Source organism: Zonotrichia leucophrys, chromosome Z (genome assembly GCF_028769735.1).
Source record: "Zonotrichia leucophrys gambelii isolate GWCS_2022_RI chromosome Z, RI_Zleu_2.0, whole genome shotgun sequence".
Classification (NCBI taxonomy): domain Eukaryota; kingdom Metazoa; phylum Chordata; class Aves; order Passeriformes; family Passerellidae; genus Zonotrichia; species Zonotrichia leucophrys.
The window spans coordinates 34,317,176-34,332,415 of record NC_088200.1 but is presented as its reverse complement, the minus strand read 5'-3'; the positions used below and the strand labels follow the sequence as shown (position 1 = coordinate 34,332,415).

General features: G+C 37.4%; 1 protein-coding gene across 1 annotated transcript in view; it reads left to right on the top strand.

Annotated features, from left to right (window-relative positions):
• Nucleotides 1-14,940, top strand: part of TENT2 (terminal nucleotidyltransferase 2) — a 41,356-nt gene extending 26,416 nt beyond the window's left edge. Inside the window, exons 13-15 of the mRNA XM_064736280.1 lie at nucleotides 6,851-6,942; nucleotides 12,185-12,264; nucleotides 14,087-14,940. Coding sequence (XP_064592350.1) covers nucleotides 6,851-6,942; nucleotides 12,185-12,264; nucleotides 14,087-14,149 — 235 coding nt within the window. The 3' untranslated portion in view covers nucleotides 14,150-14,940. The remainder of the gene's footprint in view (nucleotides 1-6,850; nucleotides 6,943-12,184; nucleotides 12,265-14,086) is intronic.
• Nucleotides 14,941-15,240: the final 300 nt, after the last annotated feature.

The window sequence follows — 15,240 nt, the reverse complement described above, 5'->3', positions numbered from 1 at the left end:
TGGTCTTTTGTCTGAAATGTTTCTCCTGACTACTTGTTTTTTCAGCTGACAAGGTGATGTTTACTAAAGAGGCAAATGAGAAGACAGTGCTGGGGGATAACTTTAGATTCTTAGTTTGTATGGGATACTACATGAATCTTTTACTACTTGACTGTACAAGCTGTTAATCTTCTTATATATGAAAGTAAATATCTTATCCATTAAGGAATTTTCTGGTTTGCCTATGCAAAGTACCAGAGATGATCTGGTCTAATTACAGGAAAAATACCTAGTTTGACTTTTTTGAGTTTGGGTGCTTGTTAACATAGTCAAGACCAGATTTCTGCCTAAGTTGGTGGCTGGTCCAGAATGACTTAATTTTTGTCTGCTATTAGAAAGGATATGCTAAGATATATGCAGACCAAAAATTCTGCAATATCAGTGTTTGAGCTGATTGCAATCCCTAAATACTATTTTTCTGATGATTATAAATCAGGAAAAAATACTGCCTAGATCTATTCATAGACACACAGAGGAGCTTCTGGATAAAAGAAAGCTTGAAAAAGTAGATAGTGAAGATAGGATAGTTGCTGATAGTGAGGATAGTTGCTGATGTCAACAGAAGAAAATGTTTCAAAAAGCAGCTGAATAAAAAGAACACCTGATGTGTTCTTCTGGTATTTAGTATTTAGTATTTGTTAGATATTTAGTATTTGTTAAGTATTAATCATTTCACTTGTGATATTCTGTTAAAAAAAAGGAAGAAAATACCAGTAAAAACAGCCATTAGAATTCCTGTGTTGAAAATGCTACTACATAGCTGAGAAGTGATTTGAGGAAATTGTGCACTTAATGCAGCAGACTTTATTATTTTTAACTCTTTCTGCTATGGAAATAAAATTTAGTCAAGTGTACAGTTTATCTGTGTATCCCTTTCAACTATAAATCCTCTTAGAAAGGAATAGCATTGGTAGTAAAATTTGATGTTAGTTTCATTGACTGGAGAAGACAAATTAGTGCACCATAGGGAGAAACATGAACATGGTGCTTAAAAAGTTTTGTGTGTGTGATAGCCAGCCAGTGAAAGTAAAAGTCTTATGCTAGCCACAGGACCTTTCATCTTTCCTTTGAAGTTGCTGATGGAAACAACAGTACAAATGAGAATGAGGGTAAGAATGAAATACCTAGAATCACAGAGTAATAGAATATACTCGATTGGAAGGGACTCATCAGGATAATTGAAATACAGCTCCTGGCCCTGCATGGGATCATCCCTAAGATGCATTGTCCAAACACTTCTTGAACTCTGTCAGGCTGGTGCTGTGACCACTTCCCTGGGGAGCCTGTTCCAGTGCCCAGCCACCCTCTGGGTGAAAAATACTTTCCTAATAGCCAAATTAAACTTCCCCTGACTCAGTTTCATGCTGATACCTTAAGTCCTGTCATGAGAGTGAAGAGATCAAGGTCTGCTCCTCCTCTTCCCCTCATGAGGAAGTTGCAGACTGCAATGAGGTCTCCTCTGTCTCCTTTTCTCCAGGCAGAACAGACCAAGTGACCACACCCAGTCCTCATACAGCTTCTCCTCAAAGCCCTTCATGGTCCTTGTGGTCGTGCTTTGAACACTCACCAATAGCTTTATGTCTTTCCTATACTGTGACACCCAGAACTGTTCATAGCACTCGAGGTGAGGCCATCCCAGTGCAAAGCAGGGCAGGACAATCCCTCCCTTGCCTGGCTGCTGATGCTGTCCCTGATGCCCTCAGGACATAGGTGGCCCTCCTGGCTGCCAGTGCACTGGCTGGCTCATGTTCAGCTTGTAAATACAGCCAACACAGGGCTCTCATAATTCTGTTTTTCATGGAAGAAACTAGTTAGAGTGTGAGTGTTCTTTTCTTTGATGTAATAAGTAGTTTTTTCACTGTTTTCCCTGTGAAACATTTACTAGTGTCTTTATGCACCAAAACTCTGAGATTGTATTTCAGACAGTGTGACTGTTAAATGAGGCTGTATTTTTATGATCCATACGGAGCCACTGAACTTTCCCTGTTGGATTGTCATGTGTTTGATTAAAAGATTGCTTCAGAGATTGTGACTTCAATTTTTGTAAGCTCCTATCTGTGGAGTAGGATGCACTACCAGATTTGATACACAGGAGCCGTTTTACTGAATGAACAGCATGCAATCAAGAAAGATCAGATCATGTGTAAAGATCATAATTTTGAACAGAATAAACCATTGAAGCCACCTGTCTAGAATGTTTAACTACTGATCTATTTTACATGTAATCATCAGGAACTTAAGAGAAGATGGACATATAGTCTTTTAAATTTCTCCCTCGAGCAAAGGCCATTATGTATTTCAATTAAAATCAGTGATTTTTTTTTTTAACTTGATGTAGGACAAGATGGGCTTAAAGAGTATAGCAAAGGAAGAAATAGGAGCTTTGCATCCTGTGCAGTCATGCATAAGTCCTTGTGCTGTATTTATTTACCCTTATGCTTTAAACTGTTTTGTTTATTTAGACTATAAGATGTTTCAGAAAATTGTTTTTCCACAGTCTTACTCTAGGGTTTTCAGTGTGTCCATAAGAAGTAATTTTTGTACCTCTTTATCCCTGTCCCCAAAGAAATGTGGTTTCGAAATTGCAGCATGTATTGGAATAGCACATCCTATATGGCAAAGCCTGTTTTGCCTTTATGGTTGTATATTTATCTTGCCATTAGAGTTCAAGTCTGTGTAATGCTTCTTATGATACAGCTGGCTAGGGTAGTGACTTCATTTTAATTTTACCTATTTAAAATTGTCCACTGATTAAGTAGTGAATGTAATCAAGAAAAAAATGTAGATGTTCCCTGAAGCAAGTATTTGGAAACGTGTTTACCAGCCCCGCTGAAGGAGGCGTCTGATTTCAGTTCTGCAGCCGTGAGTGAAGGCAGCAGGTTTTCACTTGGCTATCTCCTTACAAAGTGAGACCTGAAGCAGGCGTTGCTCACCTGAATTTATTCTTTGTGATTACTTCCCTTGAATTTACCATGGCAGGTTAAGTAGCAGTTGTTTAAGATCACTCACTGATTTGTTTATGGTGCACATGGTAAAAGCTTGGTTACATTTTAATGACAAAATATAAAATTTCAGCAAGAAGTTGCTTGCAGCTCTTTTCACAATAGAATGAGGTAGGTAATAAAGGGATCATTTTTAATACTATATTGAATTAAATATATTTGTAACTTGTATCCATCTTACTGTGTGTACACAAGTGGCTTTGATTTGTAAGAATGCTCTGGAAAAGAAAATATTCTTATCCTGTTTGTACTGTAGTCATACAAACACCTGAAAATTTCTAGTCTTCTCCTTTCAAATACTTACCTTTGCCATGAAGATGACATACTTAATGCATTCAGTGAATACAGAAATAATTGGTAATTGAGGTAGTTGTTTAAATGGCAGTGTTAACTCACACATAGAAAATGTGTGCCAGGAGAGTATCTGCTTTATGTTGGCAACAATGAAGTTATTATATGCAAGCCAAAGTGGCTAAAATTGACACACAAATAATTTGCTATTCATAATTAATTTCTAATTCAGTATGATCTTGGTACCAAGACAGTTCTGTATGACTGTCAGGTAAAAGAGTTGTTTTCAAATTTAAATTTCAATTTTAAATTAAAGGCTTTTAAGTTTCAAGTTTAAATAAAAGGCTTTTTAAACAGCAAGAAGTGCCAATTTTTTGTTGCTTTTTGCTTAACTAGTGTATTATAAATGCATTTATATTTTTGCTGAGGGATTAGGTATAGCCTAGGAAGAAAATAATTCAAGAGAAGAATTGCTGTTTCAAGTGAAACAGTACTGCCTTGTTAAACCAAATACACATCAAATACTTCTTTGCATGACTTTCTCTGTCACTCTCTTTTTCTCTTTTTCTCTTTCTTTCTCTCTTGCTCTTTCCTGCTCTCTCTTGCTCTCTCTTGCTCTCTCTTTCTCTCTCTTGCTTCTCTTTCTCTCTTCCTCCACTGACCTGAATCTCTTATGTTTAAGTAAGGTTTTAAAAAAAGCAAACTGTAAGCTTCTGCTTGCAACATGTGTTCTTGAGGTGCAGTTTAAGCTTGTTTGATGCTCTAAGCATGGGGGGGTTTGTCTTTTGTCTTTTTTTTGTGTGTGTGTGTGTGTTTGGGGTTTTTTGAGCAGTTCATCTGAATTAAGCCTATATTGATGGTTGATTATTAAAAGACATTATAGGAAATTATTTGATGCTTGACATGCCTATTTATCACAAAAGTATTTACTGTGGGAATTAAGGAGAGGAAGGATTATGGGTTAGAATGGAGGCTTTAGTGTACATTGAATTCTAGAAAAGATGATCATCATTACTAATTTTCTAAAGGATATATTAAGAGAAAGCTGAATATACACACTGAGGTATCCTAGATCTCTTCACGTGATGTGTCCTTCATTTTTTAAAACTAGGCCCTATTCATAGTGTTAAATATTTGTGTTCTGTGGAATTACAGTTATTGAAACAACTGAGCTCCATAGGAGGCTTTAATTATGAGTTGTATTCAAGATAACTTGTAAAATTACAGTCAGGATTTTTAGCTGTCTTGTCATTGTTGACTTAATGGAGTTACAACAGCAGATCTGTGGCCTAGGGAGGACAGAATTCTTTCAGATTTAACTGATGAATGAACGGATGACAGTATTTTAATTCACAGTTGATATCTACAAATTTACTGCTGGTGGTTAATATACCCAGCCTAGCTCCTCTGCCAGGTAAGACCAGTACAGCTGGAAGCATATTGCCCAGCTATTTCTACCCATTTAGTCAGGACATATGGTGATGTATTGGTGATCCAACTGTTTCACTGATGTGGTGGCTCCTGGGTTTGCAAAATCATCAAGATTAGAAGAGACCTTTTAGACCAACTTCCAATGCAGGACCACTGTAATCACCCCTACAACATATTCCCAGGTGCCGCATCCAGACATCTCTTGGGCATTTCCAGATATGGTGATTCCATCACTTACCTAGGCAACTTATTCCAATGCCAGTTTACTCTTTCAGGGAAAAATGGTTTTCTAATACCTAATCTGAACCTCTGCTAGTACAATTTAAGGCCATTTCTTCTTTTCCTAGACACATGGCAGAAGAGATTGACCCTCACGTGGCTACAACATTCTTGTAGTTGTAGAGAGAGTTAAGTTCCTCCTTGAGCTTCCATTTCTCAAGAATAAAAAGCACCATTTCCATCTGTTCCTCATAGGACATGTTTTCTAGACTCTTTCCCAGCTCTTCTTTCAATGAACATCAGGACCTCAGTGTCTTTCTTGTAATAAAGGGTGAAAAACTAAAAACAGCACTGGAGGTGTGGCCTCACCAGTGCCCAGCACAGGGGGACAATCCCTGCCCTGGCCCTGCTGGCCACAGCATTGCTGATCCAGGCCAGGATGCCATTGGCCTTCTTGGCCCCCTGGGCACTGCTGGCTCATGTTCAGCTGCTACCACCAGCACCCCCAGCTCCTTTCCAGCCACTCTGCCCCAGCCTGTGGAGCTGCCTGGGGTTGTTGTGACCCAAGGGCACGACCCAGCACTGGGCCTTGTTGAACCTCACACCATTGGCCTCAGCCATGATGCAGCCTGCCCAGATCCCTCTGCAGAGCCTTCCTGCCCTCCTGCAGATCAGCACTCCCACCCAGCTTGGTGCCACCTGTGAAATGACTGAGGGTGCCCTCCATGAGATCACTGGTGAAGATGTTAAACAGGACTGGCCCCAGTACTGAGCCCTGGGAAACAGCACTGGTGGCTGAACACCAGCTGGATGTAACTCCACTCACCACCACTCTCTGAGTAACACCAGGCAGTTATTCATTCAGTGAAAAGTGTACCTGCCCAAGCCATCAGCTGCCAGTTTCTCAAGGATAATGCTGTGGGAAATGGTGTCAAAGGCTTTGCTAAAGTCCATGCAGACTACATCCACAGACCTCCCGTATCCATGCTGCTACAGAAGGAGATCAGGTTGGTCAGTCAGGATCTGCCTTTCATAAACTCCTGCTGGCTGGGCTTAGTCCCATGACTGTCTTGGGTATGGGACATGATGGCATGCAGGATGAGCTGCCCTCTTTAGCTGAAAGCAGCTGAAAGGTGGCTGGGTAAGTGGGAACATAAAACTGGAAGTGGAGGTTTTTTTGGCTTCCATTATGTTTGGGATATTGTTGTGCCAAGTGTTATAAAGATGATGGCACATCAAAAGGCCCTATAATCTACCTGCTGTTTCTGTTTAAATGTGGTAATTTCCATGTTTTGTTATTGTAAAGCTGCCTGCAGAAAGTGGTAGAGAGTTGTTGTACTTGCAGATCTAAAATTCATCATATATTGAAACTTTCTAGTAATAGGTTCCTTGCACAAGGAAGGCCTATGAGCAAATTATTTCTACATATCTTTATACTATTGAGTGTTGTTTATGGAATGCAGTATGTGACTTGTCTACACTTATTCCATATATTCCTTTTCTTCCTACAGAAAATTCTGAAAATTTTGACTCTGTATTTTATTTTGAACTTGGAAATAAATGTACATCACAATGTAAATTGTCACAAAGTTTGACATTGTTAGTAGAAAAATTCCACTGTGAATATGTGTTACTCAAGGATAGCTGTGATGCTCTGTTTTGGAGATGCTTTTTGTACTTGAAGTTCTGTTAGTAGAAAAATTTTCTTGTTTCCTACTCATCATGTTAAACTAAATTACTCATTATTATAAAATACTGTGATATCCAGACTTATAACATTGCAATCTGACAAATTTTTTAATATAAACTGATAATATGAAGATAACTAAGAGTTAAGATTTTTTACAAATTGTTTTCTTTTTCTTTAGTTGGAGCCATCAAATGATATCAGTTCGTGAGGCCAAGGCTATTGCAAGACCTGATGGTATTGAATGGAGAAACAAATTTATTTGTGTAGAAGGTAATATGTGAAGCTGCATTATAGTTTTTAAGTGTTAAGGCATTAAATACAAAAAAATCTATCAATTAAACTTTACCTTGGTTGTGTTTTGAGAAATATATTGCATGTGTCCATTATGTAGAGAAGGAAGTATAACCAATGTAAGTAGTTGTAAACAGTCCTGTCAAAAACATTTGAGAAGGAAGCTTTAAGCTCTAAAGTGTTTAAAAATAGTACTCCTGACCTTTTCTTCAATAGCACTCATTGCCCTGTTACTTTTGGAAGAGGGCTTAGGATTTTGATAAGGAATAGCCTTTATGCCAGTAGTGTGTTTTTTTCTGCTCCACAAAAATAGTTGTCAGTTTTGCCAAGTTTGAACTTCTGAAAAAACACAGCAGGCACATACTCAGATTATTCTTGAAGAGTATTATTTGTTCTTGCAATGTTCTGGCATTGCACTGACTAGGTTATGTGTACATTGATCTCCTTGTGGATACTATTTTTGGCTGGCTAGTGAGCATAGGCTTTGTGCAGAGACTACATGATGCCTTCCAGAACTGGAGGGTAAACCCAGGCTACCTGTTGGAGTTGCAGGTCTCAGCTGTCTCAGTGCAGAACTGAGTAGGAGCAGTATACAGACAACCAGATTCATGTGCTAGTGACACCTTTCAGCTACTGTGGGGAATGTACATGGAGAAGATGAGCAGGTAAGCATACATAGGAGATGAAGCTTGCAGTAAGGAAAGAGAAGATGATAAGCCAAGAGAAGGATTGAGATGTTAGGAGAACAGACTGAAGGGACTGAGAGTTGCTGGGTAACTGGAAACAGTTGTCACAAAGGGAGAGGTGGCCTGAGTCCTGGCTTCAAATTAATGAAGGCTGTTAGGATATCAAGGGTTGACATCATAGGATGAAATAGGAATGTAACTTGAAGGGGAGACAAATGGTATGAGGAAAGTTGTTAGACACTGAGAAGATTTTGCTGGGCAAGGAGGAGAATAAGTCTGTTCATCTGTGGGTGAACAGACATTCTTCAAAATTGATAAGGTTTAGGGTTGAGGTATGTATGTACTTTCCTGCATTTGTGCTGCTCTGTGCAGAGAATCGCCTTCAATCAACTTCACTTGCATGTGAACTTGGTTATTCTGTGGTCCAGAGCTCATGGACTTGGCCATAGTCATATGAATGTCAGTGTAAAGCCACATGATGGGATTCTTATTCTTTATTTGACCCTTTGGATAAAAGTCAACAGTTATAGGAGAAGAAGAGCACACTGAAATATAGTTGCATTGGACTCTATGGTCTTAGAGTTGAGAAAGGTGAGAATTAGAGTATCTGCACAGCTGAAATGATTCAGAATAGTGTAGTGAGGCACTGCCAAGGCTCTTGTCTGAATGTGGGAGGTGGGAATGCTGGGCTGCTATGTTTGCTGCTGTCACGTGATGCTGATCCACTGTGTTGCAGGGCACTGTGTGTTTGAAGCTCTCAAGTATTTTATGACATTACAAAGTGGTTGAATAATTAGGTTCTCTTTCTACCAGGCTGAAAAATAGAATATACATCAACATAGATTGATTATATAGAACTTTTCCTTAATGCGTTTGCTTTTGAACTAATAAAAAAGTCAAAATTATCTATAGGTGGCATATCTGATTCCTTCCTTGGTTCAAGACTTAGTGGGTTTAGCCTCACAAACCATCTTTTTTACTTCTGATTTGGGAGGGAAAAATAAAATCTACTTTTGCTCAAAGTAGACTTCATGTTTATAACAGCTGTTAAACTGAACTAGGTTAACAAAGTATGTACATAAATTTCTGTGTACTTGAGAAGAAGATTGCAAAAGTTAGGTAAACATGCCAATATATTCTGTTTTCCAAGTCTTTGTCAAATTTTCCTGTTCACAGAATAAAATTCAGTAATTGGTACTATTGGATTTATTTTTAAATATCTAAAATGTATTTGTTGATAGATTACAGAAGTCGGTGCAAGTTTCCACAATTCTGGTTATAGTACTGTATTTAGATTAGCTCAAGAAAAACTGTATTATGTTTTAAATGTTATGGGCCTTAAGGCTGATTCTCACATGTATTTCTACTGTTAGAGAAACAAATATAGTAGAGATACTATTTCCAGACACTTTAAAATATGATAGGCTTTTACCATGATGGGGATACAGAGATACAGTGAACGCTGCTTTTACATAATATTTTGAACAATCCTTGTCAGAAGCTCTAAATGGCAATTAACTATTCTAGTTTCAGTTTAAATCTTGTCTGTATCAAGTAATACCAACTTCCGTCCTGCTGGACAATAGGAAAAGCTTGAAATGTGGCAATTTTATGAGATAATTACATTGATAATAGTTTAGGGAAATCAAAACAGAAGCCACCTAAGCTGTACCTGATTCATATTTGTAGTTTCAAGTCTTTCAGATCCACATGCTAAAAATAATTCAAAAAATATTCCTCGGGCTTGGTTAGCAGCAGTTCGGGAGCTCTGTGATATGTATTTTTGTTTGGAAAAATGATTCCCTTTAGTCTTTCCCTCAAGCATCAGTGTTAAAGCTGTACTACTTTTTTCTTTTAATATTCTCATTTCTGTGTGTGAAGAAAATAACTTCAAGCAAACTCTTTACTGTCTTGATGGTTAGAAAATGTAGTGGTGTGAAGAGTAGCTGATTGTAAAATTATTCTTGCTGTGCTTCAGAGAACCAGTTTGTCTTTTGACAATCAGTAAGTATGCGGGAATATTAAAGGGAAGATGTAAGTTAGCTTTTGTGACTGGAATGCCTTTTTTCCACTGATAGTTTGAGAAGATTGTACAGTTCAGCCCTTGTGTCTTTAAAATATAAATATGACTTGACTCAACATAAAGGTCCTAGCATTAAAAAAGCAGTTACCATCACATTTATAATGCATAAATGAAACGGTGTATTCGTTCACATAGTATATGTGAACTGGAGTTATTAATTATACTAGATCACTCTCAAATAATGGGACTGATATTAGAGGACTGTGTATGTTTTGTTTAGTTTTCAGTTTTTGTTCTAAACAAAAAGTATGACGCATTCTGAAATAAAAGAAGTCTGCCTGTAACTGTCCACTGAAAACTAGGTAGTTTGAAGAGAATCCTTCTAGAAGATTGCTAAATACAACATTTATTTCATGAAAGAATTTCTTAGTGAATTTAAATAGCTAACAGGAATAAAAAAGCCATGGAGCACATACCAAATTTGAAATTCCAGTCCCCATAAAGGTACAAGCCCTTCTGGTGTCTGTGTAATGCTTTATTTTGCTATACATCACTGTCTAAATGAAAGTAATTAATAACGAACTCGACAAAAAAAAAATCTACCTGATCTGATAAATACTTCTGTGTTTCTGTGGTCCTTGAGGACTTCCATACATTCTACCAGTGTGAAATACACAAAATTACTTAAATAGTTCTCTATTAAGGAAAAACAAAGACTATAAAATCTGTTTTGTAGCACACTGTAATGCATAGCCCCTGCATCATAATTTTTTAGTATCAATTGCTTTAATTGGTACTCTTGCTGCTTATCAGTAGCAAGAACTACTTTTTCAATCTTGCAATTAAAAAAGTTCCAAACTATTAATTAATTTAACGTCACATTTATTTGTCATCAGTTAGAAAGTAGAATCCCCAAATGGTTAACTTATGAACAAATATTGCAGAATAGGTATGGTGTGATAAAGGTATGAGCAGTTGGTATGTCTTATATTAAAATTATACTAAATATTTTACTATATTCTCAGTATTTCACTGAGAAACTGTAGAATGAGATGAATCTAAAGTGAATAGTCCCATGTGTAATAAGTTTCAAAATATTTTAATATGCAAAGTCATAGTCTGATATGTTATCACAGACAATTGAGCTGTAGCAGATAAGTACTACTGCATAAATTCAGCACAATCATCGTATGCTTCAACAGATAATAAGTTGAGTTTATGAGGAATTACATATCATTAAATCATTCATTGAATCACAGAATAGTTTAGGTTGGAAGAGATTCTTAAGTATCATCTCTTTCCAACTCCCCTGCCATGGACAGGGACATCTTTCACTAGACCACTTTTGTCAGAGCCTTATCCAACCAGGCCTTGAGCACTTCCAGGGATGGGGCATCCATAGTTTCTCTAAGCAACGTCTTCCAGTGCCTCATCACATTCACAGTATGAATTTCTTCCTATTATCTAGTCTTAAGCTTGTCCTTTTTGGTTTAAACCTATTCTATCTGGTCCTATCATGACATGCTGTTGAGAAAAGTCCCTCTCCAGCTCTCTTGTAGGCCCCATTTACATACTGGAAGGTGATATGTGATCCATCCCAGAGCCTTCTCCCTAGGTGGAGCAACCCCAGCTCTCTCAGCCTGTCCTCACAGGAGAGGTGCTCCATCCCTCTGATCTCTCTGTGGCCTCCTCTGGACTCTCTCCAGCAGGTCCCTGTCCCTCCTGTGCTGTGCCCCCAGAGCTGATGCAGCCCTGCAGGTGGGGTCTCAGCAGAGCAGAGCAGAGGGGCAGAATCCCCTCCCTGCCCTGCTGCCCACCCTGCTCTGGATGCAGCCCAGGACACGTGTGGCTCTCTGGGCTGGCAGTGCCCATGGCTGGGGCATGTCCAGCCTCTCAGCCATGGGCAGCCCCAAGCCCTTCTGGGCAGGGCGGCTCTGAGTGACTTCTCCCAGTCTGTAATCACGTCTGGGATTGTCCCGACTCAGATGCAGTACTTCGCACTTGCAGTTGTTGAACTTTCATGAGATTCGCATGGGCCCACTGCACCAATTTGTCCATATGCCTCTGGATGGCATCCTGGCCTATAGTGTTATCTGCACTGCTCAGCTTTGTCTCTCTGACAGTGTTCTCTATTCAGAGCATCCAGAGAATTCAGTGTTTTGGTTTGGGGGTTTTTTTTTTGGTTTTTTTGGGTTTTGGGGTTTTTTGGTGGTTGGGTTTTTTTTGTTGTTGTTGTCAATTCCCTCCTCCTTTTTATTGGTTTGTTTGTTTTGTCTCGGGTTTTCTTGTTCTTGTGGTGGGGCAGTTATTTTGTGTTATTGGTCAGTTTAGTTTAGTTTTGGTTTGGGTTTTTTTGGATAAATGTTATGTAGAAAGAAAGCATGAGAACTAAAGAGGAATTGAGTATTTAAAGCACTTTTGGGAAGCAGTTGTATGCTTGACCCTGCTTTGTTAGCAGAGATAACCAACTCTAGATTTCTTTAAGTTTTCACGTTTGATTTTGATCTTGCAGAGCCCTTTGATGGGACAAATACTGCTAGAGCTGTACATGAGAAACAGAAGTTTGATATGATCAGAGGTGAACTTGCACAGGTAAAAAGTAATCTCATGTAATTTTTCTGGTCACTTTGTTTTTCAAGATAATTTTGCTATCTTGAAAATGCTAGTCATTAAACCTGCCTGTTTCTGATGTTTTATAGTTTGTACTGTAAGTAGTAAAAATGCATGTTTTTAAAAATATGTGGATCATTTAAGAATATTCTTTAATGTCTATCATTAAACTTCAGGTTTACACTGAAATGGGTACTCAAACTAGTAAAAACCCTCTATCTCAGATTGTCTTGTGTGTGTAAAATTCTAACAGTGGTTAAGACCTTTAAAGTTACAACTTTGTTTTCATTTATTATTTATTCCTACATTGATTTGAGTGGCAATAGATAATATTTTATTCTTCTTACAATCCCCTTTTTTAATAAATATCACCACCAAAATAATGGGGGTTTTCTGATTTTTGATAACTTACTTAGGTGGGTACTTTTCTTTAGGGAGAAAAGTACTTTCTCTACTTTCTTTAGAACATGAGTAGTTCAAACATGAACTTTCACTGTCCTAGTCAGGGGACGAAAGGACACTTTGAAACAAGGAAAAATTTAGACTTTGGTTAAGCATTTTTCTGAAAATTTTTGCTATCAACTCTTTTATGCTTCTCTCCCATCATAGGCATTGCATAGGTATTGCAACTCAAATTCTAGGTTTCTGAGATCTCTGACTATTTTTTATGTCGGTATGTCTAGGGATTAGTGGCTTCCAACTTTAACCAGTTAAGACTCCCCTGTTAAGCTGTCCTTGGAGGTTCGTGTTTACTCCAGTTATTCAAGCCTTCAAGTACCTTGAAGGCTTCTCCAGCAAAACATAATTCAGTGCCAGATACTTGTAACAGAGCAAACACTAAAAGAGACACCTTAGTCATTTTCCTTGTAATTCTATTCAGAAATGTTAATAAGTTTTTCTTTTATTAAACCATGTTAGCATACAAAATACTGAATCATTCACATTCTGGTACATAAAATAGTTGATTTTGTGAATCTGCTAAAGTCACATTCACTATGTGGTTTAGGCTCTCATGGTACTCTGAAACTAGAGTGAACTTCTCTTTCCAGAGTTGTCAGTTAACAAAATTTGTTTCAAACCTCTGTGGTTTTTTTAAAAATGTAAAAGTAGAGGTTTGATCCTAGCTGTCTGGAAGCAATATGCTAGAGTGAAACAGCCCTGAAAAATGTCCTTTTTACCAGATACCATAAGAATGACAATTGCTCTAAAAGTGCAAGTACTTTTTAATATCCTGCACTATTTTTAAAAAAGCTTAAGCAATCTGTTTTGTCCTTGAGAGGATTATTCTTCTTGTGGTTTTCATTACACATTGGAATATAAATGACTTCTGTATAAACACAGGAGGGTCATTGCAGTTGTTTGCAAGCTCATGGCACAGCAGATGTCCTGAAACTCACACTGGAACACAGAAGAAAGTTGAAATAACCTATTTTAGAGACACATCTGAGTTCTGGAAATGGCAGTGCATAACATTTAACATGTGTGAATTTTAGACAATTATTTTGCAGTTAGAGCACCAGTGTAATGCTTAAACATTGTTAACATTTCCAGTCTGTTCTTGAAAAGCTTTACTTTCCTCATTAGTTCATTGCGTTTTGTGTACTTTTTGGATTTTGCTTCCCTTTAAAAATCCCAAAACCAAAGGACAAAAAATACCTCAACCCACAAATTTTCTTTTCAAGAAGAGGAAAAAATCAACCTTATATTTGTGGCACTGTGATGCTTACTGTTTATAATGGTATTTAAGTTTTAATGCAAAGATTATATAGTCTTTTCTAAAAAACTTTGTGGTTTTTTTCCTCAGGCTTGGCGGTTATTACGAGAGAAGAAAGACCTGAACTGTATATTGCCCTTAAAAGCAGTCTAACAGAAAAGATAATTGGCTTCTTTCATTTTCCCTTTTTTTTGGATCCTGCTGAAATAAAGAACAGTGTCAAAATCAAGAGGCACTCACCCCATGGTTTTTATGACCTGTTTTTCTCTGTAAACTTTTGTTAAGGAAATGTTTATAAGGATGTGGCATATTTTATTATCAGTATTTGTTAATGCAGCTCTTCAAGATACGATTTCTGAAAATGCTTGCATTGTTGACTTCTAGAAGAAACTCACAGCAAACAAGAAGAATACATCTATTTTAAGGAAAGTATGGGGATATACTGACTTGTTTCTTGTGTGATCTGTATAGCCGTTATTTCAGACAGATTTAATCATGAAAGATAGACATTCAAAGTTAAACCATGTGCAAATTGACTACATTCTTAAGGCACTGTGCACTACCAACTTCTTGATGAACAGAGTCTGTGCTTTACACCTGCTGAATTGCAGTAAGCACTTCTGCTCGACTTAGCACTTTCCAGTTTTATTTCACTTTTATGTGGAATAACAAGCAACTGTTTATGAAAATGAAGCTAGATTATAATTGGTAGTACTCAGAATATCAAGAACTATTATCTAAACCAAAATTTTCAAGCAGCAGTTGTCCTGTGAAGAAGTGGAAGTAAAAAAGCTCAGTTCAATGCACATAAATGCTTCACATTCACACAGAGTAGGTGGGAAAATTTTTTGTGCTTCCGTTTATGTATTTGAAGTAATAGTGGTGCCTCTTTTGGAGAAAAAGACCAAATCAAAATAAAACACCTCACATCAGTGCTAAAATAAGCTGGGCTTTGTGTTTGATTTTGTGTAAATGTTTGTGAATTGATCAGCTACTGTAAATTGAATCTAAGTAAGTAATATTGAAAAGTATAGCTCTTCCAAAAAAATTGCAAACCTTCTCTTAGACCTCCTATAGCACAATTTGTGTCTCTCATATATTTGTTATTGAAGACCAATTAATTTTTAAGGTTGTATTTACCACTGAAGTTGAATTCGTACTTCCATTTTTTTAAGTTTAATATTTTATATGGTGTCCAGTGAAATAAAGTTTATATATGGAAGATACGGGTTATTTTTCCAATT